We start from the raw sequence: 23,087 nt of genomic DNA on the forward strand, positions 1-23,087 counted from the left end.
TACTTACCCGTTCATGTTTGTGTAACAGCCTTTACGTGTGTGTTTGTGTCACTCGGGACATATTCGTCATCATGTGAATGTCTCTAAAATATTGTCTCTACAATGTCTCTACAATAACAATTTCCTGACATGGACGTTAAATGAATGTGTGCCGAGAGATTGGCTTCGGTCAGCTTGCGAGTCTATAAGCCTCCATGGCTTCTTTCGCGAGTTCCTGCTTGCGGGTATGGTTGGCCACAGTGGACAAAATTCGGGAATTTATGCCGACATATATTCGATTAAATGCTGACATAAATTAGATTTTATGCAGACATTAATTCTGAGCCAATCAGGAGGCAGTTTTATATGTCTACATAAAATCGATTATATGCCCTCATAAAATCGGTTTTATGCTGGCATATATTCGATTTAATGCTGACATATATTCGATTTAATGTCAGCATATATTCCATTTAATGCTGACATATATTCCATTTAATGCTGACATATATTTGACCAATGAGAGAGTAGGAAAATATGTCTGCATATATTCACTTCCGACTACAATTCCGGCCACATCCGACAACAAATTACCCACATCCGACAACAATTCTTCAACAGCCAATCGCTGCGTTTGTTAGAAATGAATCACGGCGCTGGTTTTTAAATACCAATCGTCACCAGTTACTCAGGGTCCATAGGATAGACTATAGTATAGGGTTAGCCCCGAGCATTGTTTGACTATATCCATGGCAAAGCGTGTAAGCCTGAGCCTGTTGTAAGCTTGTTTGCCTTTACCCTTATTATGACCCGTTTGGACGACCGAGATCAATTCCTTCGGGATTTTCGAAGGGAGGTTAACGATTGTGTACGAGTAGTTACCACCCAACTCGACAATCAACAGGTTCTTGGTGACGTTTTGGAGAGACTTTCTGCCCTTAAACGAGATTTGCTCCACTCTCGGACAGGAGACATCGTTAGTGCGAGCGCATACGACTCCCTGCTGAGTTCACTAAACCGATTGGTTGAACTTGTGTCTCGACAAGCTGAAGTTGAAGAATCAAACGCAGGTAGGCATTTTTCCCCCCCAGAGTGACTTGAATGGAAGTATCAAAACACCTTTTGCAATATTGAATTCAATCAAGGTATTGGTTAGGCTCTAACCTACTTTGTTAAGCCTTACAGGCTTTATAGGAGACTTCCCGTCACACTGTAAATTGTGATGAAAGAAATAAATATACAAATACAAAACCTAGTCAGTAGACCAAGCCTAGGCCTATAGCATACAGTGCATCATAGTCATGTAGCCAGAGGCATTTATTAGTTTTATTAACTACAACCCTACCCTATATTAGGATACCTTCCTGTAGTCGATCAGCGCATATCATTATATTAATTGCTGTAGGCCTAGTTGCATTCCCATATTTTCCTGCTTCCCCTATTTTCGTGCTTACGCGTCCCCTAGCTATTTCTGTGCAGTACGGACATACGGCATAAGGCTTAAAAAAATAACAATAAAAGGACAATTTGTACAGTACAGAGTAAGAATACCACAAAGTGGACATTTTATATAAGTCACAGTATGCATGGGCCAGCCAACATGTATATCATGAGAAAGGGTCATATTTGAAAAACAGACCAATGCTGGAGAGGTAAAGATGCTGTACTGCAGTCTGTGCGTATAATATGTTGTTTTATTACAAACAGGAGAAAATATAATTTCAGTTTTTTTCGAAGGGTACATGAAGTACCTTTCTATAATGAAACCTTTGAATTCTTCCTACAGTATGTCATCGCACCGTGAGGTGGTTGCAATGCTGTTTAACTAACTATATTCTGGTATCTTTTCTTTTGCATCTTCTGGCTGTCAACTACAGATGTAACCGAAAGTTTTGCCAGTACTCGTGTCTCCAGCAGGCAGAGAGGCTCTCCAAAGTTTAACATAACACGTGCTCAACTGGAGTTCTTAATAGCGTGCCGGTTTTCCCAAAAAAAAATTGCTGAAATACTACATGTTTCATCAAGAACAGTATCAAGGCGTTTCAAGTAAGTCTGTATTGTACGTACTTCAGTTGGTTTTGTCTGATTTTGTCAGATCATGCTCTAACCAGTGATTGTCAACCGTGGCCCTCTCAGTGTGGCCCGGAACTGAATTTACATTTAAAGAAAACAAAAAAAAAGTAGGGAAAAATCATAACAGACTTGGGATAAACAACAAAAATCGTTGACTTGTATTTTAATTATATTTTTGGGAGCCACTGATTCCTTCCCATCCACTTTACTCCCCTTAACTAGCTCCAAATTGATGTCTAGACTGCTTGGCATGTGACTCCTTTGATGGCCTTATGAATAGCCAGTGGCCTTTAACCTCAGCCCTACAGCTCTATTTGGCCCTGGCTCTTACAAAGTTCAAGAATCACTGCTTTTAATTGTAAGGTTCCAGGGGTCAAATATTTTTTGACTTCACTTTTCATCATCAAGCTCATTGCATCATACTGTATATACTGTAGGTATGCAGACTTGATTTTATACAGTAATGTGGCACTTGACAGACATTTATTTACAGCAGTGGAGTGGGTGGGGGCATAAAATGTGAGCGTACTATGTTATATGTGCATGATGGTTGACACTCCAGTGTTCATGTTTTACTAATGAGCCATTATTTGTTATGAATTTCAATGCCTCTCTAGACACTGAAGCAAAGATGACCTTCCAAGAATTATTGTGCATACAAGTGTGTTATGTTGATAGTATCCACAAAACCGTACATTACTTGCATGCATTTGTCGTTCACAGTGTACATGCGAGACACAGAAACAGGGAGTTGAGGTTATCCATTTTCCACACATTAAAATCCTGGAATATTGGCATGGAAATTGGGAAAGAGTGTGGAAAGATCTTTCTGTATCGTAAATGAAAGTTCCTTACTACAATATTTGTGATCCTCCCTTTAGACTCTCAATAGGTTTGATCGGCAGCGTGCCAACAATTAGGGTAGGTATGCTGTGTTCAGATATATGCCTTAAATTGTCGTAAGGAAGAGTCTGGTAGACTTCTTAGTAGAACCTTGAAAAGCCTGGACAAGGCAAGAAATTTACTCTGTTGTAAACTGCATGTCCAAATTGTGTTTGTCATGCATTACCATGCTGCAAATAATTATAGAATGCCATTACATGATGATAAGCAATCAAGATAGTAATGCATCATATTATCCTTTCAGAGAATTCAATCTTGACACAGAAGATTACAGTGACATGAGCACTGAAAGCTTGGATGAAACTGTGCAGAGACTCCTTGCTGGGAACCACAGAATTGGTGCCAATACTGTTGTCACTCTCCTCCACAATGAAGGAATTAAAGTACAAAGAGAAAGAGTGAGAGAGTCTGTCCGCAGAGTAGATCCTGCTGGCGTTGCATGCCGTTCTAGACGTGTGTTGAAACGAAGGGCTTACAAAGTTCATTGCCCAAACTCACTTTGGCATTTGGATGGCAACCATAAATTAATAAGGTTTGTACAGTAACCATTAAACATTTACTTTTAATAGTCACTTGAGGGAAGTGTACTGCATGTGCAGCACACGTTACTGAACATAACATTGACTTACACATTACATTTTTTTTGTGGTAAACTCACATCTAGGCTTTTGCATGTGAAAGGTTATGTTGTTGTCAATAAAGGTCAAATAATGAAAACATAATTACTATGTATCGTCTTGATTAGTGTTAGCCGATATATAAAAAAATATTACAGAGTGAATGATGCAAGATGTTGCCATATTTTATTTGCAGATGGCGGATTGTTGTGCATGCTGGTGTTGATGGGTTCTCAAGACTAATAACCTTCATGAAGGCAAGCACTGACAACAGAGCTTCAACTGTGTTTGAGCTGTTTAAAGAAGCCACAAAACAGTATGGGACACCATCACGTATAAGGTGTGACAACGGAGGTGAAAATACAGCTGTTTGCCAATTTATGGAGGAATACCATGGTACAGGGCGTGGCAGTGCCATTAGAGGGAGGAGCGTGCACAATCAGCGTGTTGAAAGAAACTGGTTGGAAATGTGGAATGGTTGCATCAATGTATATTATGACCTTTTCACAAAGCTTGAAGAAGACAGACTCCTTAACCCTAACAGCGAAGAACAATTATTTGCCCTTCATTATGTTTATTTACCGTCTATTAATCATGCATTGAAAAAGTTTGTTCTTCAATGGAACCACCATAAAATGCGAACAGAGCACTCTTCATCACCTCTGCAAATGTTTGTTATGAGATCGCTAGAGGTTCAGGGATCTTTATCAACAGCAGTTGTGGATATGTGGGAGAATGCAACCCATCAAGACACATCCATAGATACAGCATCAAGGCATAGTGATGAAGAAGATGATGCATCGCTCACTTATGTGGATGTACCAACTACTGTAGCACCAATAACAGACACACAATTAGAACAACTCAGGCAACATGTCAACCCTATGGAAACGTCTGAGAATTTTGCTGTTGACATGTATCTGCAAGCTTTACATGTTATAAGTGAATTTCATTGACTGTTAGCTTAATAATGTACCTATAGTACAATATTGCAAGAATATATATTAAAAAGGTTAAAAATGAAGCTCATTTGTCTAATTCCCATCTTCATAGCTAATTCAGTTGCTTAATTTATTTATTCACTTTACATGAAATAGTGGATTGCTGATATTGTGTGATGTCCTTCTTGTACTACTATTACTACTTTCTTGTACTACTATTGAAATGAATATGTTTACATTACCTTGCAAAATGACCCCTTTCTTGCATAGCATTTTGTGTGGAGAGGGTCTGCAAAGTCAGGTCACTATAAATATAAGACAGTGATCACATTTTGGCAAAAGGTGTAGTGGCCTTTGTAAAAACAAAACCAGTAATCTGAGTAGTAGTAAAATAGTGATATTTCAAATTATTGTGCAATTTTCTATTGAGTGAATAAACTTCAATATTTCATACCTTAGCACAGGAATGTACGATAGCCTAGGTCAATGCAAACTCCAGTAATTCTGAAAGCCCTACAGAAACAATAACCACTGTTTGAAAAGAAAGGTGCAATACTTTATTTTGTTGGTAAATACAAGATTTTGTCCCTTCAACAGAATTTGAAAAACCTTTTTTATGCTTTTGCACTAGATTATCTTCCTGCTAACAAGTTTCATTGGGAGTATGCACATCCTAAAACACTTTGTTGGGCTTTGTAAATAATTTTTAGTCTTATACACTCTTTTGTAGGAACAACTTAACTATTCCTAACTTCCCTTGTACCACTGGTGAAGCTTGCAAAGTGCCACATACAGTATTCAACACCAAAGCTCCTGGCAAATTTTGCTTTGTACATTATATCCAGCCATCTTTGCTAGTAGTGGTTTTGCTTCAAAACTCAAGTCATTATCATTGCTTTTAACTCACACACAAAGTTGCGGCAGAAAAGAGGTTTTCATAGCATAGAAAATACATTGTAGCATATGCATTCACCTATTGTGCCAGTTAATTTTAGCCACTCCGTTTTGAAAACTAGAAAGTTTAGTGATTCATAGCCTATAGGAAATATTCTTTAAGTTTATGGTGGTTTCAAATTGACATGACTTCATCGTGAAGTTTCTTTGTTTACACTTACATACGGAATGCTAAGTAGGAGACCCTGCCATTCCAGAGATATTGTGTTCACATGCACATCACATAGATCCTTTTTGCCTTTGGCAAGGAATCAAAGTGTAATATTTTTAGAGTTTTGTAATATATACTGTAATATTCATTTCCAACATGTTTCCTGCACTTCCATTTATGTTCAGAAGATCATTGTTCTCCAGAACAGTTACTTTGGAACTTTGTTTCTACACTATAAACCTTGTGCTCTAGTACATTTTTCTGTTATCATACTGATGGCTGTGTACTTTTACTCTTATGCAAGGCTTTGTACTGGTACTTTTGTGCATGTCAGATTGATAGCAGTACAGGAGTCTAGAGAAACCTATGGATAGTTGGTACTGCTAGTTAGTAATTAGTATTCAGGAACATTCATGAGACCACTGCAACAGTTACAATATGACTGGCCAAGGCTCAACCTCAACTTAATTAATCTGTATATAGCAGCATATTCACAACTACATTCAGTGGCTGCTGCCAGTAATTTGAACCTTTCTGCATTGAGTAATAACGTTCATGTAAACCTGATGGCAATGTAGAAGCCCAGCAATGTAGAAATTCTTATTTCGACATTTCATCCTAGTCAGTGGATGGAACTGGTAGTGTCACAACTGAAACCCCTCTCAAAAAGTTGTAACAATGATATGAGACAGTGTAATCATATGCAAACTGTACACTTCACAAATTATGTATGTTTGCTCAGCTTTATGTTGAACAAAATCATTGTGTAATCTGAACAAAGAGGTATATTGATGCTGCAGTAATATATTTGAAGAAATTGCATCAGCCAATCAGTAATGTGAAATGTCATTTGCTATGCACCCTCATTATCTGTGCATGTTTGAGGGGTTTTGTCAAATTTATGGTGTCAGAATGGGGGGGGGGGGGGGGTTGTAAGGGAGACCTGTGACCCTAAAGGATAGAACAAGTGGGACCAGTTGGACAACTGTTTTTCTTAATTACTTAATTCAAATGTTAAGGGAGGCTCAGTGAAATATTTAAGCCATGTGACAAACATTAAATGATATTATGTATCCCTCAGAAAAAAGATTATAGACATTAGAGAGGTTTGGTCTCGATGAGAGTTAAACTAATATCAGACAAGTACTTTGAGCTGAACATGTGTATATTTAATTTTATTAAGACAAATGTTGTGTTTGAGTAGTTTTCAGTCTGTCGAGTTGTCATTACATTTGGTTATTAAACATCAGCTCTTGAAAACTTACATCTGCTTATGTTTGAATAATTTATGTATCTTTAGTCTTGTGATGTGTCACTGACAGTAATCTTTGGGAAAAACTGGTAGTACTGTGAGAGCCTTCAACTTGGTTCCCATGCAGTAGGGGAAAGTGTGGGAACCCTGCTTCAATATCATGTGACCTCTATTCCAGTTACAGTAAGGACATTAATATTGCAAACAAGCTCTGCCCATTTCTAATGAATGATTACTTGGTAGCACTGCTTAACAAATCTAGTACAATAGCTAATCCTCTTCCAAAAGGTAGCACACAAGTAATACATTTAACAAAAAAAAAAAGAAATAATGAAGACAGCCTTGGCAGTATAAAGTTAGTTTAATGAAACATTTATAGTAACATAAGTAAATTTGAAAACAGTCAAAAAGTTTGTAAAATGATATGTAGAAATATATAGGCAATGTACATTGCTTTATGCTGGCAACTGAGGACGGCATGAAAGAGTTGGAGGGAATATCTATTACACTCATTGTGGCAAGAACTATCGTCCAATAGGGCATGCTAACATTGCCATCAAGTGTACACTTATCTTTATGTTGTTATTCATTTATGTCTGTCTAATGAAGGGGTCTCACTCAGACAAGACCATAGAAAAAAAACACATATATGATCTAGTTATATAGAGTAGCTAATCATCTTCCAATGTAGCAAAAAGTAGCACACAAGTAATACATTTAACAACAAAAAAAGAAGAAAAAATGAAGACAGCCTTGGCAGTGTAAAGTTAGTTAAAACATAAATACATTTGAAAACAGTCAAAAAGTTTGTAAAATGATATGTAGAAATATATAGGCAATGTACATTGCTTTATGCTGGCAACTGAGGACGGCATGAAAGAGTTGGAGGGAATATCTATTACACTCATTGTGGCAAGAACTATCGTCCAATAGGGCATGCTAACATTGCCATCAAGTGTACACTTATCTTTATGTTGTTATTCATTTATGTCTGTCTAATGAAGGGGTCTTACTCAGACAAGACCATAGAAAAAAAACACATATATGATCTAGTTATATAGAGTAGCTAATCATCTTCCAATGTAGCAAAAAGTAGCACACAAGTAATACATTTAACAACAAAAAAAGAAGAAAAAATGAAGACAGCCTTGGCAGTGTAAAGTTAGTTAAAACATAAATACATTTGAAAACAGTCAAAAAGTTTGTAAAATGATATGTAGAAATATATAGGCAATGTACATTGCTTTATGCTGGCAACTGAGGACGGCATGAAAGAGTTGGAGGGAATATCTATTACACTCATTGTGGCAAGAACTATCGTCCAATAGGGCATGCTAACATTGCCATCAAGTGTACACTTATCTTAACAATGTTGTTATTCATTTATGTCTGTCTGATGAAGGGGTCTTACTCAGACAAGACCATAGAAAAAAACACATTTATGATCTAGTTATATAGAGTAGCTAATCATCTTCCAATGTAGCAAAAAGTAGCACACAAGTAATACATTTAACAACAAAAAAAGAAGAAAAAATGAAGACAGCCTTGGCAGTGTAAAGTTAGTTAAAACATAAATACATTTGAAAGCAGTCAAAAAGTTTGTAAAATGATATGTAGAAATATATAGGCAATGTACATTGCTTTATGCTGGCAACTGAGGATGGCATGAAAGAGTTGGAGGGAATATCTATTACACTCATTGTGGCAAGAACTATCGTAAAATAGGGCATGCTAACATTGCCATCAAGTGTACACTTATCTTAACAAAGTTGTTATTCATTTATGTCTGTCTAATGAAGGGGTCTTACTCAGACAAGACCATAGAAAAAAACACATATATGATCTAGTTATATAGAGTAGCTAATCATCTTCCAATGTAGCAAAAAGTAGCACACAAGTAATACATTTAACAACAAAAAAAGAAGAAAAAATGAAGACAGCCTTGGCAGTGTAAAGTTAGTTAAAACATAAATACATTTGAAAGCAGTCAAAAAGTTTGTAAAATGATATGTAGAAATATATAGGCAATGAACATTGCTTTATGCTGGCAACTGAGGACGGCATGAAAGAGTTGGAGGGAATATCTATTACACTCATTGTGGCAAGAACTATCGTCCAATAGGGCATGCTAACATTGCCATCAAGTGTACACTTATCTTAACAATGTTGTTATTCATTTATGTCTGTCTGATGAAGGGGTCTTACTCAGACAAGACCATAGAAAAAAACACATTTATGATCTAGTTATATAGAGTAGCTAATCATCTTCCAATGTAGCAAAAAGTAGCACACAAGTAATACATTTAACAACAAAAAAAGAAGAAAAAATGAAGACAGCCTTGGCAGTGTAAAGTTAGTTAAAACATAAATACATTTGAAAGCAGTCAAAAAGTTTGTAAAATGATATGTAGAAATATATAGGCAATGTACATTGCTTTATGCTGGCAACTGAGGATGGCATGAAAGAGTTGGAGGGAATATCTATTACACTCATTGTGGCAAGAACTATCGTCCAATAGGGCATGCTAACATTGCCATCAAGTGTACACTTATCTTTATGTTGTTATCCATTTATGTCTGTCTGTCTTACTCAGACAAGACCATAGAAAAAAACTGAAGTCTTGTTACTTGTTGTTCCTTGAATAAGACTGACTACTAACACAAATCTGAAGTGAGTTTACACCCCCTACCCCTCCCCCCTCCCCATAGGTGGTTAGTGTTAGTAGAGCTTGCTTAAAAACTTGTGTTAGTGTTAGTAGAGCTTGCTTAAAAAAAAAGTGTTAGTAGAGCTTGCTTAAAAACTTACATGGCACAAAAAAAAGTTACATGGCACTCATGAAATAGAAAACAAATAGCCCTCATGCCCTCCACTCAAAATAGAATTGAATTCATATCGCAGGTCTGTGATGTCTGCATACATGACTGACAATTCCAGGACAGGACCACAAGTCCTGGCAACTGGCCTTCTTTGCAGTCCAGCAATACTATTGAACGTAACTTCTATTGAAGCTACGGACATGACAGAGGAGCCAGTGCAGAACTTAAGAAACCTTGAGAGCATGTCCCTTTCAAGACCTCGAACATACATTTTTAGAAGTTGAAACACTTTTTGCTCTCTTGCAGAATTTACATTTGCTTTGAGGAGTTTAAGCACTTTTCTATTGGTAGGAGCTATTTCCTTTACCAGTGACTGGATTGAACTCACATCGGTGAAGTCGGGTCGCAGGTACCTTCTAGTCACATCAGCCATGCACACAAGAGGATACTTCGAAGTTTGAATTAATATCTTGTGTGCTATTTGGAGCAAGCATTTATCAAAGTGAGCGTGGTTGCCACTGTTGGGAATGGCTGAATTCCACCCACTGTCTGCAAGAAATTCAATCAAGTCAGTTTGGTCATCATCATCAAGAGGATTATCTCTTGCCCTAACAAGCATATCCTTCACGTCCTCAGGCGAATAGCTATACAAACTTGAGAGTAGCATGTCGTCTGTAACCATTTCTTCTCCAAGCAGCATTGCTGTTAAAAAAGTAATGTTAAGTCTTATTGGAAAGATCTTGTGGTCTTTATATCCTTTCACTAAAATGTGACCCACTGCCAGCCATTCTTCCCTACAATACTGAACCGTGATACAAGGCACAACTGTGTTACTCCCAGAAGTACGCCTGTCATAAAAAGCATCCCAGAAGGAGCTATATGCATCCCGAGACACCCCTGACTGGTTAACAGCAGACTCGCCCACAAAGCTGAATGTCAGCTGTTGGTGAATTATTCCTTCAGACTGGAAGGCAACTATCATATCCTCCAGTACTTGCAGTCGATGTATTTTTACTTCCCTCACATCATCCATGGGAGGTGGGGGTGATGGTGATCTTGGTGACTGTGGCGGTTGTGTCTGTAGGGTAGGTGGAGGATGTACTGACACTTGCAGAGGTGATGAAAGTGACCTTTGTGGCAATGTAAGATCTAACTGCGGTTGCCCTGAAGGCGGATGCAGTAACTCTCCCATCTGTGGTGACGGTGACCTTGAAAACGGCTGAGGTCGCATGGATGAAGAAAGTACTGACTGTGGCAGCACTGGTGGTAGTGAGCGTTGTGAAGAAGAAAAACTTGATCCTTGACCTTCAGTACTGCTACCATAAAGAGAATGTTCCTGTAAAAGACCAAAAAAGAAATATAAGCAATTATATTTCAACTCACCATGAAGTAGGAACTTAAAATGTAAAACTGGACAATTTTTCACAATTTTTGCATGCCTGGCAACATTACATCTTGAAAAGCTTAAATTTATCAATGTTCTTAAGATAAACTAAACCCCAGGTATCAATGAAATCCCAGGTAAGTTGACTAAGGCAGTTGGTTATATTGTAGCACCCTGAATAATATACAGATACTACTCATGACCTCAGCAAAAAATCAGTGAAAGAATTCTTTTCCATTTTAATATACTTACAAAGAAAAAACAGAATGCAAAATATGCACTGAGGTCTTGAAGACTGCATAACACAAGACTTAGACTGTATTTTGATCAGAAATGGCTCTTATGAATGTCCAGAACCACTATTATGATGATCGATAACACAATGCAGGTCATTTTACTGTAGCAGTACAGACCACCAACACAAAAGGGGTCTTGCATGTACTCAATATGATGTAGTATCCATTCTTCCTACCTGGAGATATGTTTAGTTTTCAGAGTTTGAACTCTGGTGACAACAGATGAGCTTTGACATCCATCAAAAACAAGTGTTCTTGCACACAATAAATGACATTGACAAACAATCTAGGAGAGTTATCCATGTTTCCTACCTTGGGATACCATTTTAATAGGTTTAGCATTTGCCCTATGGTAACTCTAGGTGAACTTTGATCTCAACCAAAGCAATAGGCTTCAGAGATTTGATTTAACACATCCACATACCATGCATGAGGAGATCTATATGCCTCTTATGTTGAGATAGCATGTTTACAAGATTTCCAGTTTGACCTCTGGTGACCCAAGATGACCTTTGACATATACCAACACACAACAGCTAACATGTACTTAACAAGACACATCCACATACCAAGTTTAAAAAGCATCCATACATCCTTCTTAAAGATATTGTGGTTTCAATGTTTTCTGCACTTGACATCTGGTGACCCATATAACCTTTGACATCTACCAAAAACAACAGGATTATTCTACTCTTGTGAAACATCCACATACCAAGTATGAGAAGTATCCATGCTTCCTATCTGTCACCAGGACTGCATAGGTTCTGATATTCACAAAAAATGGAAAGGCCTCAGACAGCAGCCAATGCTTTACTGTGCATAATCAAAACTAAATATGTCTGTGCAATAGCAGGAGGAATCTGACTACAACAATCACCTGTGCAAACTATCAATTCAAGTTCCAAACAAAAAAGGTAACAAGAGGAACCAACCTGATTACTTGCTGTACTGCTCTTTGCAGGTGAAGTTTCACCAATGACGGCAATGTCAAAGTCAGATAACTAAAAATGAGGAAAAATATTTATATATATATGAGAATATAAATATGAGGCATTATTGATACTCCCCTCGTTTTGCGAAGCAAGCATTGTTTACCAAGCATGAATATATGTAACACTGAGGTAGCAGGCAACAAATGTGACCTCATTACTACACTCATCACACGCATATCGAGATTGCTCTTTCCTCCTCCCAGGATAATAATCCCTAACAAACTCACAGTAGGTAAGTGGTAACAACAAACATGCCAAGAAACAACTCCATTTAAAGCCAAAACCCTCAGAGCTGTTACTTGACTACATGTTGCAATTGGCAAGTCCCCCAAGCCTAGTTTTTACACCGATATGTGTAAATGGCTAATGTCTATGAATCAACTGAAAATGCAGAAGGGAAGTGTGATTATACTTATGATCCTGTTTATCAGGGAGCATGATAACAGCTAAGTTTTACTCGCAATGCTGGAATTACCATATATGAAACAATGAGCTAGGCACATACATAGCAAGAAAGGGCTTTTGAGGGCAACAGCAGCAAATATTGTTAAGTCAATAACTGAAAACAGTCACTAATTTGCTGCTACATTTACTCCCAGCTATCCAAGGAGACTGGAAAATCAATCCTTTGAGGAGTATTTTGAATATGTGAAACAAACTAACCTCTGGAATATCCTCACTACTACACTCATCCAAATATGGCATAACATGCAGAGTATCTTCGAAGTCATCATCATCGTCACTGTCATTGTTCTACATATAAAGAGAAAGCCACAAACAAATTTACACCTATGCCAACAGTACAAAGGCAGGGATCCATTAAAGCTGGTAATCAGTTAATTCCCCCCCCCCCTATTGCATATTTGTTACCAGCTTTGTGCATCAGGAAGGCACTCCAAATATCTCCAATTTCAAAAACAAAATGTCCCCAATGTCACCCATTTAAACCGCCCAATATGCAGGTGAGAAGTACCTAGCATTAAATGTTCTTGTTCAACGTAGAACGATCCATGCCAACATTCTATGATTGTCAAAGCAACTCAACTTAACCTTCAGCATCAATCTCTTGCATGTGTACTAGGATGCAGTGATCACTCAAACATGCATAGGGCAGAATATATACAGCTCTATTTTATAAGCTTTCTAGCCCTCTGTTGACACCTTTGGTGCCAATGCTATTTCCACCTATCTAGCTTATTTTACCTGCTATACAAAAAAATGAAAAAGCAACCCCTGCTAAAGGATCAATTACCCTGTTTAAATTGAAGAGCACTGAAGGAGTACCAGATGCATTTCTTCTCTCTCTTTCACCATTGAATGAACCCGAAGAGCATGGTTCTTCTAGTGCTTGGTCTGGCTGTATCTAGAGGGCAGGAATACAAACATTGGATTATTAAAATGTGAAAGTAAAGACTACAAGTACCTTATGTCCATTATGAGCCGATTGATCAAAATTGATGTGGACTGAATGCTGCTTTCATTTGCAGCAAATAATCACTGATGGGTTAACTGCAAGATGGCCAGACTCCTTTAAATGTATCTCTGAATTTTGCAGTTCTTTTGACTCTGAATACTTCAATGACTGAAATGGTTTCATCAGTGACTACCACCACCTTTTATTATTTTAGTTAAAGACCTTGTGGCTATATGTAATCACTAAGAAGAAAGAATATTTGTCTGTTATTCTGGTCACAATGTAATAAATGATAACTTTAAGATAAATGATTAGGAAAAATCATAATAATATTAAGAAATGGAAACTGCATCTCATCAAGTTACTGCAATTTTTACTTCCTAATATTGACACCTGTTAACTTACCCATGCAACATTAACAACACATGCTGATGTAATTCCTACATCCTGCAAGGTTTTATAATGAGATTCAGTGGATGAAATTGACCTTTGCCCTACAGCATTGAACGTAAACTGCTCCGTTGCACCTTCAAGGGAACCAATCCAAGTCACCAAAACCTGAAATGATGAAGTAAAGTTTAAACTTCTTTAATAAGGACTGTTATTAGTAGTACAGCACACCTCATTCAACCAGCATGTTATTAAATATCAAAACATACAAGAGCCATTGTAAGTTTCATAATTATTGTGTAAAATGTAATTTAAGGCAATACCTTACCTCCTTATGTATAATGTATAGGGGGATGAGATATTGTAATTCACCAGACAACAAGGATGTGCATTCAAGATGTATGTGAGTAAATATCTAAGTAAGTGAGTATGTGCATGTAAGCAAACATGTCTGTCGCAAACTCCTTCTCAACGATACATCCTTTCAAGTTCAAACTTGGTGGGTAGGTGCCTAACCATGACAACCTGTGTGGGCATAATTGATGTCATAGGTAAACAGTCACAGGTCAAATAACCTACAAAATTGGGTTTTTGCTATCTTTTTTTTTCTTGCTATTGCCTGTTTTCTGGTAAAATTACCTCATTGATTTTATGAATTTTCGTAAGCTTTTATCAAATGAGTCCATGAGAGTACTTGTTTGGGTCTTCAAACTCTGGAGAACTGCCTCATGTCATCATTACATTGAGAAAACCTCCAAGACAACAATACAGCATAATCTAAACTAATTCTCAAATGCCACTCAAGTAACGAAAAGTAGGGATGCTGTTTCAGGGTATTTAGCTACACATTACACTAGTAACCCTGGTGGAAATTCCAGTTGAACTTTTGAACTCGGTTCAACTGGAATTTTCTATATGGAAATTGGCCCAAATTTGAACTAGGTTGAAATGGGTGAACTGGGGTTCCCAACTGGTTCAACTATGTTTTACTGGGTCCAACTGGTTCAACTATGTTTTACTGGGGTTCCCAACTGGTTCAACTATGTTTTACTGGGTCCAACTGGTTCAACTATGTTTTACTGCGTCCAACTGGTTCAACTATGTTTTACTGGGTCCAACTGGTTCAACTATGTTTTACTGGGTCCAACTGGTTCAACTTTGTTTACTGGGTCAACTATGTTTTACTGGGTTCAACTGGGTCAACTAAGTTTTGCTGGGTTAAACTGGGTGAACTATGTTTTACTGCTCATATTTTTAAATAGTTTGAACTGGGATTCTCAACTGGTGTTATCTACACAATATAACACCACACTATAAAGTTTTCATTTTTTTACAGTAGATCTATACTGTATGTAAGGGTGTAAGTCACTGAAAATAGATGCAAACATACTAGACTGCTGGCATCTTAGCTGTATGCACCTTCAAGTTTAATCCTACATGTTAAGTTGTGTGCATGTCACATATATCGTACTAATACAGTTATTTACAATTTTTCTGGTACATTATCAAATTTATTGGTGTCACACTTATGACAAAGTTTTACATGTTACTTGCTACTTCAAATTATATATTGTGTACACATTTCACAGCAGAATGTAAAAGTATGCTACAGTAGGCTGACATTTGTTTATGGAAGGGCCTAAATACACTGATCACAGTTCAGTTATGACACGACCAAGTATACTTACTGAAAGAGCATTATCACAAGAAAACTTTCGTTGAAAGCACCCACTTTGAGTTCTGCATTTCACTTTAAATCCTTCCTCTGGCTCTGGCAAAGATTGAATTGCTTCAATCCGGTTATGTCTGATCTAATATATTTAAATAAATGAAAATGCAAGCAAACTAACATTTGTGTACATGTATAAAATTTATGTCCAACTTCATTAGGCATGGAAACTATGTAAAAGGTATCCTATATGATCTTCTATGGAATGGAAATGTAGTTACAAGTGGGGAGATTGAGTTATATTTAATTTTTTTTAAAGTGGGACACCATTTAGTGTTCTGCAGTGTCTCTTTTACAAGGCCAGAAAGTTTGTACTGTATTTATGTTTCAAGACCCACTTCCAGGGAGATTAAATATGATAAGCTGTTGCTGAGACTTACATGGGCTTCTTTCATTTATTCGGTAGTTTTAAATCCATTCCAATTGCCTAGATGTAATTCACTTCAACAAGTGGCTTACGTATCTAAACAATGCGTTCATGTGTATATTGGTGGCGCATACACTTTAATGACATGTTTCATAACAATTGAAATAACTGCTCACTGAAATGAATCATACATATGAAGGTCCTCCGTTAACAAGGGACTGCTTACAAATGAGCTAAAGAGGAAGTAGTCTCAATTTTGTTACATAATTAAGGGAAAGTTTGCATAAGTTTCCTGAAATTACCAGACATAAATTCATTCATATCTTGACATAAAACCCAACTACTTTAATACCTGTCACTAGGTGTCTAAAGAAACTATGTATTCTTATTTCTCAATAGACTGGCAATGTCATGGCAGTTAATACATTCACCAGTGGTAGTCTACATATAGAAGACGACAAACCCCATTTGTATTAACTTTCATATCCGTTGTAAAGTCTTATAGTTCTCAAGAACGAGACAAACAACAGGTTACTCCCTGACCTTTACAGTTCAAATTTAACTTCAAAGGAAGCGCTTGCATCTCCTTATAAATGTTTTAGTACTTCCCTAGTTAAACCATGCAATGTGATAGACTCCAATGAGAAAAATACAATAATCAAGTAAAGGATCTTACCTCATCCAACTTGTGCTTTATGTTTTGCTGGAGTTGCACTGACGCGTCCTGCAAAAGACATGAATTTGAATTGATTCCATTAGTAAGTCCAGTATTCCATACATGGTATACCAGATTGTTTGGAAGTCAAGTTTCTCAGTGTAGCACACAGGAACAAGCACATATGAATAATCTCAAATGGAATGCTACATGTGAACACTTCAAAACTTAACACAAAGGTCTTACTTCTAAACAGGGCTGTCCTTTAACACTTGCCAAGTCCCCTAGGACAAGTGACCGTTCTGAAAGTTCTAACCAGAAAGCCAAAGGCTTAGTGATTTCTTGCAGATTGGACATATTTTCCAGGGGTCGATTTTAACAGTCGTCCAGTAGTCCGAGACAACCAAAATTATTGAAGGACAACTAAAAGTAATCAGGCTGGTCGTCCGTTGGATGACCAGCTTTGATGGAAAGAATTTTTTCCACTTAGCTTGTTTTCTGTTTTCTAACCGAAACTTAATATGTAAAAAAGTTGTGAACATGGCCTATCTTTATTCATAAAGGTTTTCTGCCTTTGGCAGAGCAGTTTAAAAATTCTTCACTTTTAAATTTCTTGGAGAACTTAAATATCTTTTGGACAACCAAGAAAGACTGTCTGATGGACGGACAACCACCAGATTTTATTAAAATCGAGACCTGTCTTTTTTCAGTACCATACTGTAGTTTCAAATTGACAGTTTCATGGTAAAGCTACTGTCTTTATATTAAGGTGTATTGCAGAATGTTTAAGACCCATGGGCACTGACTAACATTGTTTTGAACCATGCCTCACAGTATGAATCATCAAAGTTTCCCTTATGAGATATCATGTTCACCAGGTTTTTACAATTTGAGATCTGGTGACATCTCAAATGACTTGTGGTTTCCATCAAAAACAAGTTTTTCCACTAAATTACTGAGCACCCACATGCCAAGTATCAGATTTTGTTCTTGAGATAACCTGTTTACCAGGTTTCCACAATTTGATTTCAAACGACATTTGACCTCCTTCAAACACGAAAAGAATCTTTTATTCAAGTATAAAATCCATACCTATTTCCCTTCTTGGGATACCGTTTTACAAGTAAAAAGTAATATGGGAAAGTGAATTCTGGAAGATACTTGCCTGCCGACTAACATACAGCTCTGCTAAAGAGTTAAACATCGGTATATTTTGACAAAGATAAAAATGTTACCATTACCAAACTGAAACAGCCCTGGCTTGACATAATCAACACTCAGTATGACTGCAAAATGGCAAAATGAGTGGGGAAACTGCTATCAAGCAATTGCTCCATGAGTATATACAACAGCAATCTCAACGGACATTCTTGCAGTAACCTTGCAGAGAGTAACATTTTATCAAGGCATACTGCAATAGGCTTAATTCACACAAAACAGATTGCAGATTTGTCTGGAGGTTTGAGAACTACTGTATGCTCTCATAGGGTTTTTGTCTTCTTAGTTTTTACTCACAAGGCATTCTATTAATACCACAAACGAAAGCAGAAACAAAGTGATGCATAGTATCATTACGTAAAGACAATTGCACATACATTACACTGTAAGCAAGCAATCTCAAGCAATGTTTTCTCCTTTAACTGCATACAAGATTGATTTCATTTGACTGTGTCCACTGACATATAGCTGTGCGTTTCTTTATTTCTTGATCAAAGCCATCAGAAATACATTACATTTACTACACTGTCATGTGCACCACAATAACCCACTTTTGCTATTTATTTAAGCTACACAGAACATACCTTTTGCTGGTCTTTGGCAGAAGTAGATGCAAATTCTCTGTCTTGTTGGCAGGGCAAGCAGTTGGGGCTGGATAAATCCAGTGTCCTGTGGCATGTGCTACAGACAGGCCTCTGCATTGAATAGAAAATTCAAAGACAACGATCTGAAGTTTCTGTGTGTTCTACAGTTTGACAGAACTTTGCAACTTCCAGGGTCATTCTGGGTTCTTGAAAGGGGTAAACCATGACATTACCTGTAAATGCCCTTTGCAAAATGTGTTTTGCATAACTACTCTGTGATCTCATAGATGGGGAAACTTTGAGAATTTGAATGCATAACTTTTTCAAGAGAAAAACAGCCGGTGTTGTACCGATATCACCAGGAACCGACGTTACCAATATCTGATGTTTCCGTTTTCAAAATTGGCCAAATAGCGATATTTTAGAAACAAGACATATGTGCACTGTACACAAAACCCTTGGCTATTGTGCACTATGTAAGAGATCAGTACAGTAAGTCATTTATTATACAGGTCAAGTATAAACAAACAGTAGTTGAGTGAAGGGCACACTCCCGACAGACAAGAAACATTGTGGTTATGATCTGGTATTAGCATGAAGTGTCATTTCCAACGGTGAAATTTACAGGGCCGATTGGCGCCTATTACCTGCCAAACAGCACCTGTTAGACCCAAAAGAACACTACCAGGCACCACTTTTTTACCAAAGTAACACATGCCATTTACTGAAAGTAACACACGCCAATGGGTAGACTGAAGCTAAAACTTTGTTCATTGTGTTCATCTTTGTCCTGACTTCTGTCTCCTGGTAAACCTAAGGTGGCTCCTGGATCCACCGAAAAACCAGGGAACCAGCAGACACTTTCGAACTGGAAGTGGCTCTTGGTTCAGCCGACCTAAGTTCACCCTTGGTCATTATATACATGAGGTAAAGTAATGGTACTTAAATGGTCAGACAAAATAAAATAACATATTCTTTGTATGAAATATAGGCCTAGTAATATTGGTTGGGGAGTATCGGCAGTTTAAGGTAAATTTTACCGCTACTGATACCCTGTATAGGACGAATATGAGGAATATAGGCAGGTGCTGATATGGAATACCGACAATTGTTTTGTTTTTCTTTCAAAAATAAAAAAGATTCATAATAATGTAATTCCATATCCATCTAATCTCATTGGACAACAGAATGCATGTTGGTGGTAGTAGGTTTATTATGTAATTCATTTTCAATGATTCAGTGGGCAATATATTACAGTGATTTCACTGTGTGACTTACCAGACTGGCAGATGGTGGGATTGGTTCACAAGGAACTATGTAAATACACCTTCGCGCCCTGTTGACTTTTAGGGAGGCTGGTGTAGTTTTCTCAGGCAAACCTAACAGCTTCCCATCAGCTCCGCTATGAGCAAGTCTGAATGGTGTTTCCTTTAAGGCTGGAAATTTTCCCCAAATAAAATTGGTAAACTGAGCTGCAGAAAGATCAGCTGGGACGATGCAATCCTCTGTGAGATTTCCTGAATGAAAGAAGATGCAAAACCAGGATGCACTGTAAAACTAGGCAACAGGTTGCAAAATAACATTGAAGTTTGAGAATTACCTCAACACTATTTGTGAGGTCAATAAACAAACTCAATTTCGGTGTCAGATGTTATGTTTACCTTAAGTTGAATTGGGGTTGGATATTATCCAATCAGATGGCTTATAGGAAAATAAAAGTGACAATTTCGGCTACTTATTATTTTTTTGGGCTCCTCGTTTTCCACTTTGGCCCCTGGATCCCATGAGATAGGAGCTAGGTTGGCTAACGGCTAAGGAAAACTTAGTTTGACCCCTAGAATGCAGTTCTGTTAGTGTACTTCCATGAATTATATAACAGTATAAAAGCATCCACATGTCCTGATAACAGATCACATCATTTCCTCCAGATGTCATGTACACAACCTTTTTCATATTGCAACTTCTATTGACTTTGAATGAAACATTTGGTCTCCTTGCATATTTCATATTATGGGTACATCCACATGTATACTAAGAATGACATCTTGCAATGTTAAGTTTCTTGCTGATATTGTATTACTAAGTTTTCACACATGACCTACTAACATTATTTTGTACCTTTGACTCCTTGAAAACAACCAGAGCAGTTGTACACAATATGACTCATTCATTGCACTACCATCCATTAATGGATTATTGAATTCAATAAGCTTTGATGTTTAACTGGTATTTATACTGTACAGTATTAATATTACCATTCATGAGTTACCATACATGGTGGTGTTGCAAGAGTTTTAGACCCTTGAAATTCAGATACTCACAGGCATGTTATTAGTGCTATTCATATACTGTATGACTGTAAATACTAGATCAACACTGAGATTCATTAACTGTGTTAGCAAAATACTTTTCAGTAACATAACACTTTGTACCTAGACCAATCCGCCTTAAAGCTTTCAAAGCTTTCCATGAGCCTGGCCTCTTCTGTTGATTTGGTTCTTTCAGAGCCACCAACTTCAAAACATATCCTTTTGTCGGCCTGCCTCTTGTGACCTTCTTCACCCTGTGCCGTTTCCCAGTTACTGGTGGTGACTGACTTGTTCGTCCTGATTTGAATCTGACCAATTGAAAGAGATAATTTCATATCGTACAACTCAAACATATGGAAGCATGGGGACATTAATATTACATACACATATTTTCTTAAATTACTAATAAATTCATGTTTGCATTGAAAACCCTTTACAATTACTTACTATATAAAGGGATGCCCAACTCACAGCAACAATATTTTGGCATAATGTGGTAGCCCATAAAAGACAGACACACGTCTGGGTCTACTCTTTACGTTTACATTAATATTTACACAGATTGAAAGAGGAAGATTCACCACCTGTGTCATACCGAGTCATCATAGTAGAGAACTCCTGTTTTATGACCGTGCATCCTTAATAAATTAGCATAATTAATACATGGTCGAGTTTGAACTTGTCGAGTACAATAAAATTTAGAATCTTTAATCGGATAGCATAGAACAGGCTTTAAGTTAGGTCAAGGTTACCCTATAATCCTGTTCTAGTACGACTATCTGGATAGGCCTGGACTGGGCCATGTTAGGGCCTAACTTTTGGGTACAGCCTATCTCTTACGTTAGGCGGCGGCTAAGATGGACCTACCTCTGTACAAAACTTGACACGAAACGCGCTCTTGCTGGTCCTGTGCCACTGGAACTTGCTTCATCTAATGTTTGGTTAATCGAATTTTGCGTACGAAGAATCTCTGGTAGTAATTCTTCCATGATGATTTTGAAACCACTCAACTTATCTTTGACGATACTACACTATTTACTGTATTATACACCCGCTGGCATGGTACGATACAGTACCTCAAACTATAGGAACCGTAGGCTATAGTAGTAGGATTATCCCGCGTTTTAGTCAAGAGTATGTTACAAGAGCAGCGATTGGCTATTGAAGAATTGTTGTCCGAATGAAGGTAAATTATTGTCGGATGTGGGTAAATTGTTGTCGGAAGTGAATATATGCAGACATATATTCCTGCTCTCTCATTGGTCGAATATATGTCCGCATTATATCTAATATATGTCAGCATTAAATCGAATATATGTCAGCAGTAAATCGAATATATGCTGACATTAATCGAATATATGTCAGCATTAAATCGAATATATGCTGACATTAAATCGAATATAATGTTAGCATCAAACCGATTTTATGAGGGCATAAAATCGATTTTATGTAGACATATAAAACTGCCTCCTGATTGGCTCAGAATTAATGTCTGCATAAAATCTAATATATGTCAGCATTAATTCGAATATATGTCGGCATAAATTCCCGAATTTTGTCCACTGTGGCCAACCATATGCGGGAAGATCACATATACATACATACATACATACACATATTCTCTCGTTTCGTAATTTATATCTTGCTCATTAAGGGTCACTGGCTTTGAACATAAATCTGTACATTAAACGACTAAGAATCAGGCACCGCGATCACACTAGGGGCCCTCGAGTGAATTTCCCCAAAAGTTGGTTTCCCATCTCAAAAGAGTTATCCGGGTTCGTAAATAAGGAGTAAGGACAGTCCATGTCACAAGGATCCGAAAGAGGTATGACCCTCTTAGATTCTTTGTTTCCAAAAGAAGGTTACAAGATCAAGAATGGCGACGAAAACCTCTATACATAAATCTTTCATCGCGACATATACCTGGTGAAAGATTTATGATACTTATAGGTTTAATTCTACATTAATGTGACATGATCTTTTTCTTCCTTATTAGACAAAAAAAATCACCCAGAATGGTAGCTATCAATCATGTTCTAGGAAGGTAATACTCAGCGTA

General features: G+C 37.3%; 2 protein-coding genes across 2 annotated transcripts; one reads left to right on the top strand and one right to left on the bottom strand.

The window, feature by feature from the left end:
* Nucleotides 1-240: 240 nt before the first annotated feature.
* On the top strand, nt 241-6,882 carry LOC139984957 (uncharacterized). The gene is made up of 4 exons (XM_071999115.1): nt 241-1,049; nt 1,857-2,025; nt 3,200-3,487; nt 3,769-6,882. Exons 1-4 carry the CDS (start codon nt 785-787, stop codon nt 4,526-4,528), a joined length of 1,482 nt encoding a protein of 493 aa, XP_071855216.1. The 5' UTR covers nt 241-784; the 3' UTR covers nt 4,529-6,882.
* Nucleotides 6,883-7,005: 123 nt separating this feature from the next.
* LOC139984956 (uncharacterized) lies at nt 7,006-22,593 on the bottom strand. The gene is made up of 11 exons (XM_071999114.1): nt 21,893-22,593; nt 21,149-21,333; nt 19,995-20,233; nt 18,717-18,827; nt 16,936-16,983; nt 15,852-15,974; nt 14,179-14,331; nt 13,612-13,722; nt 13,023-13,112; nt 12,300-12,368; nt 7,006-11,023 (listed from the first exon to the last, which is right to left on the bottom strand). The coding sequence occupies exons 1-11, from the start codon at nt 22,012-22,014 to the stop codon at nt 9,704-9,706; spliced, it is 2,571 nt and encodes an 856-aa protein (XP_071855215.1). The 5' UTR covers nt 22,015-22,593; the 3' UTR covers nt 7,006-9,703.
* Nucleotides 22,594-23,087: the final 494 nt, after the last annotated feature.

The sequence above is a fragment of the Apostichopus japonicus genome, chromosome 17 (assembly GCF_037975245.1).
Source record: "Apostichopus japonicus isolate 1M-3 chromosome 17, ASM3797524v1, whole genome shotgun sequence".
Classification (NCBI taxonomy): Eukaryota; Metazoa; Echinodermata; class Holothuroidea; order Aspidochirotida; family Stichopodidae; genus Apostichopus; species Apostichopus japonicus.

Excerpts from the sequence above, each read along its gene's own strand:
- LOC139984957 (XM_071999115.1), top strand. The coding sequence starts at position 785 with ATGACCCGTTTGGACGACCGAGATCAATTCCTTCGGGATTTTCGAAGG. Across the intron at positions 1,050-1,856 it reads AGTTGAAGAATCAAACGCAG|ATGTAACCGAAAGTTTTGCC; the intron begins GTAGGCATTTTT and ends TGTCAACTACAG. Across the intron at positions 2,026-3,199 it reads ACAGTATCAAGGCGTTTCAA|AGAATTCAATCTTGACACAG; the intron begins GTAAGTCTGTAT and ends TTATCCTTTCAG.
- LOC139984956 (XM_071999114.1), bottom strand. The coding sequence starts at position 22,014 with ATGGAAGAATTACTACCAGAGATTCTTCGTACGCAAAATTCGATTAAC. Across the intron at positions 13,113-13,611 it reads TGCTCTTCAATTTAAACAGG|AACAATGACAGTGACGATGA; the intron begins GTAATTGATCCT and ends CTTTATATGTAG. Across the intron at positions 12,369-13,022 it reads GTAGTGAGGATATTCCAGAG|TTATCTGACTTTGACATTGC; the intron begins GTTAGTTTGTTT and ends CCTCATTTTTAG.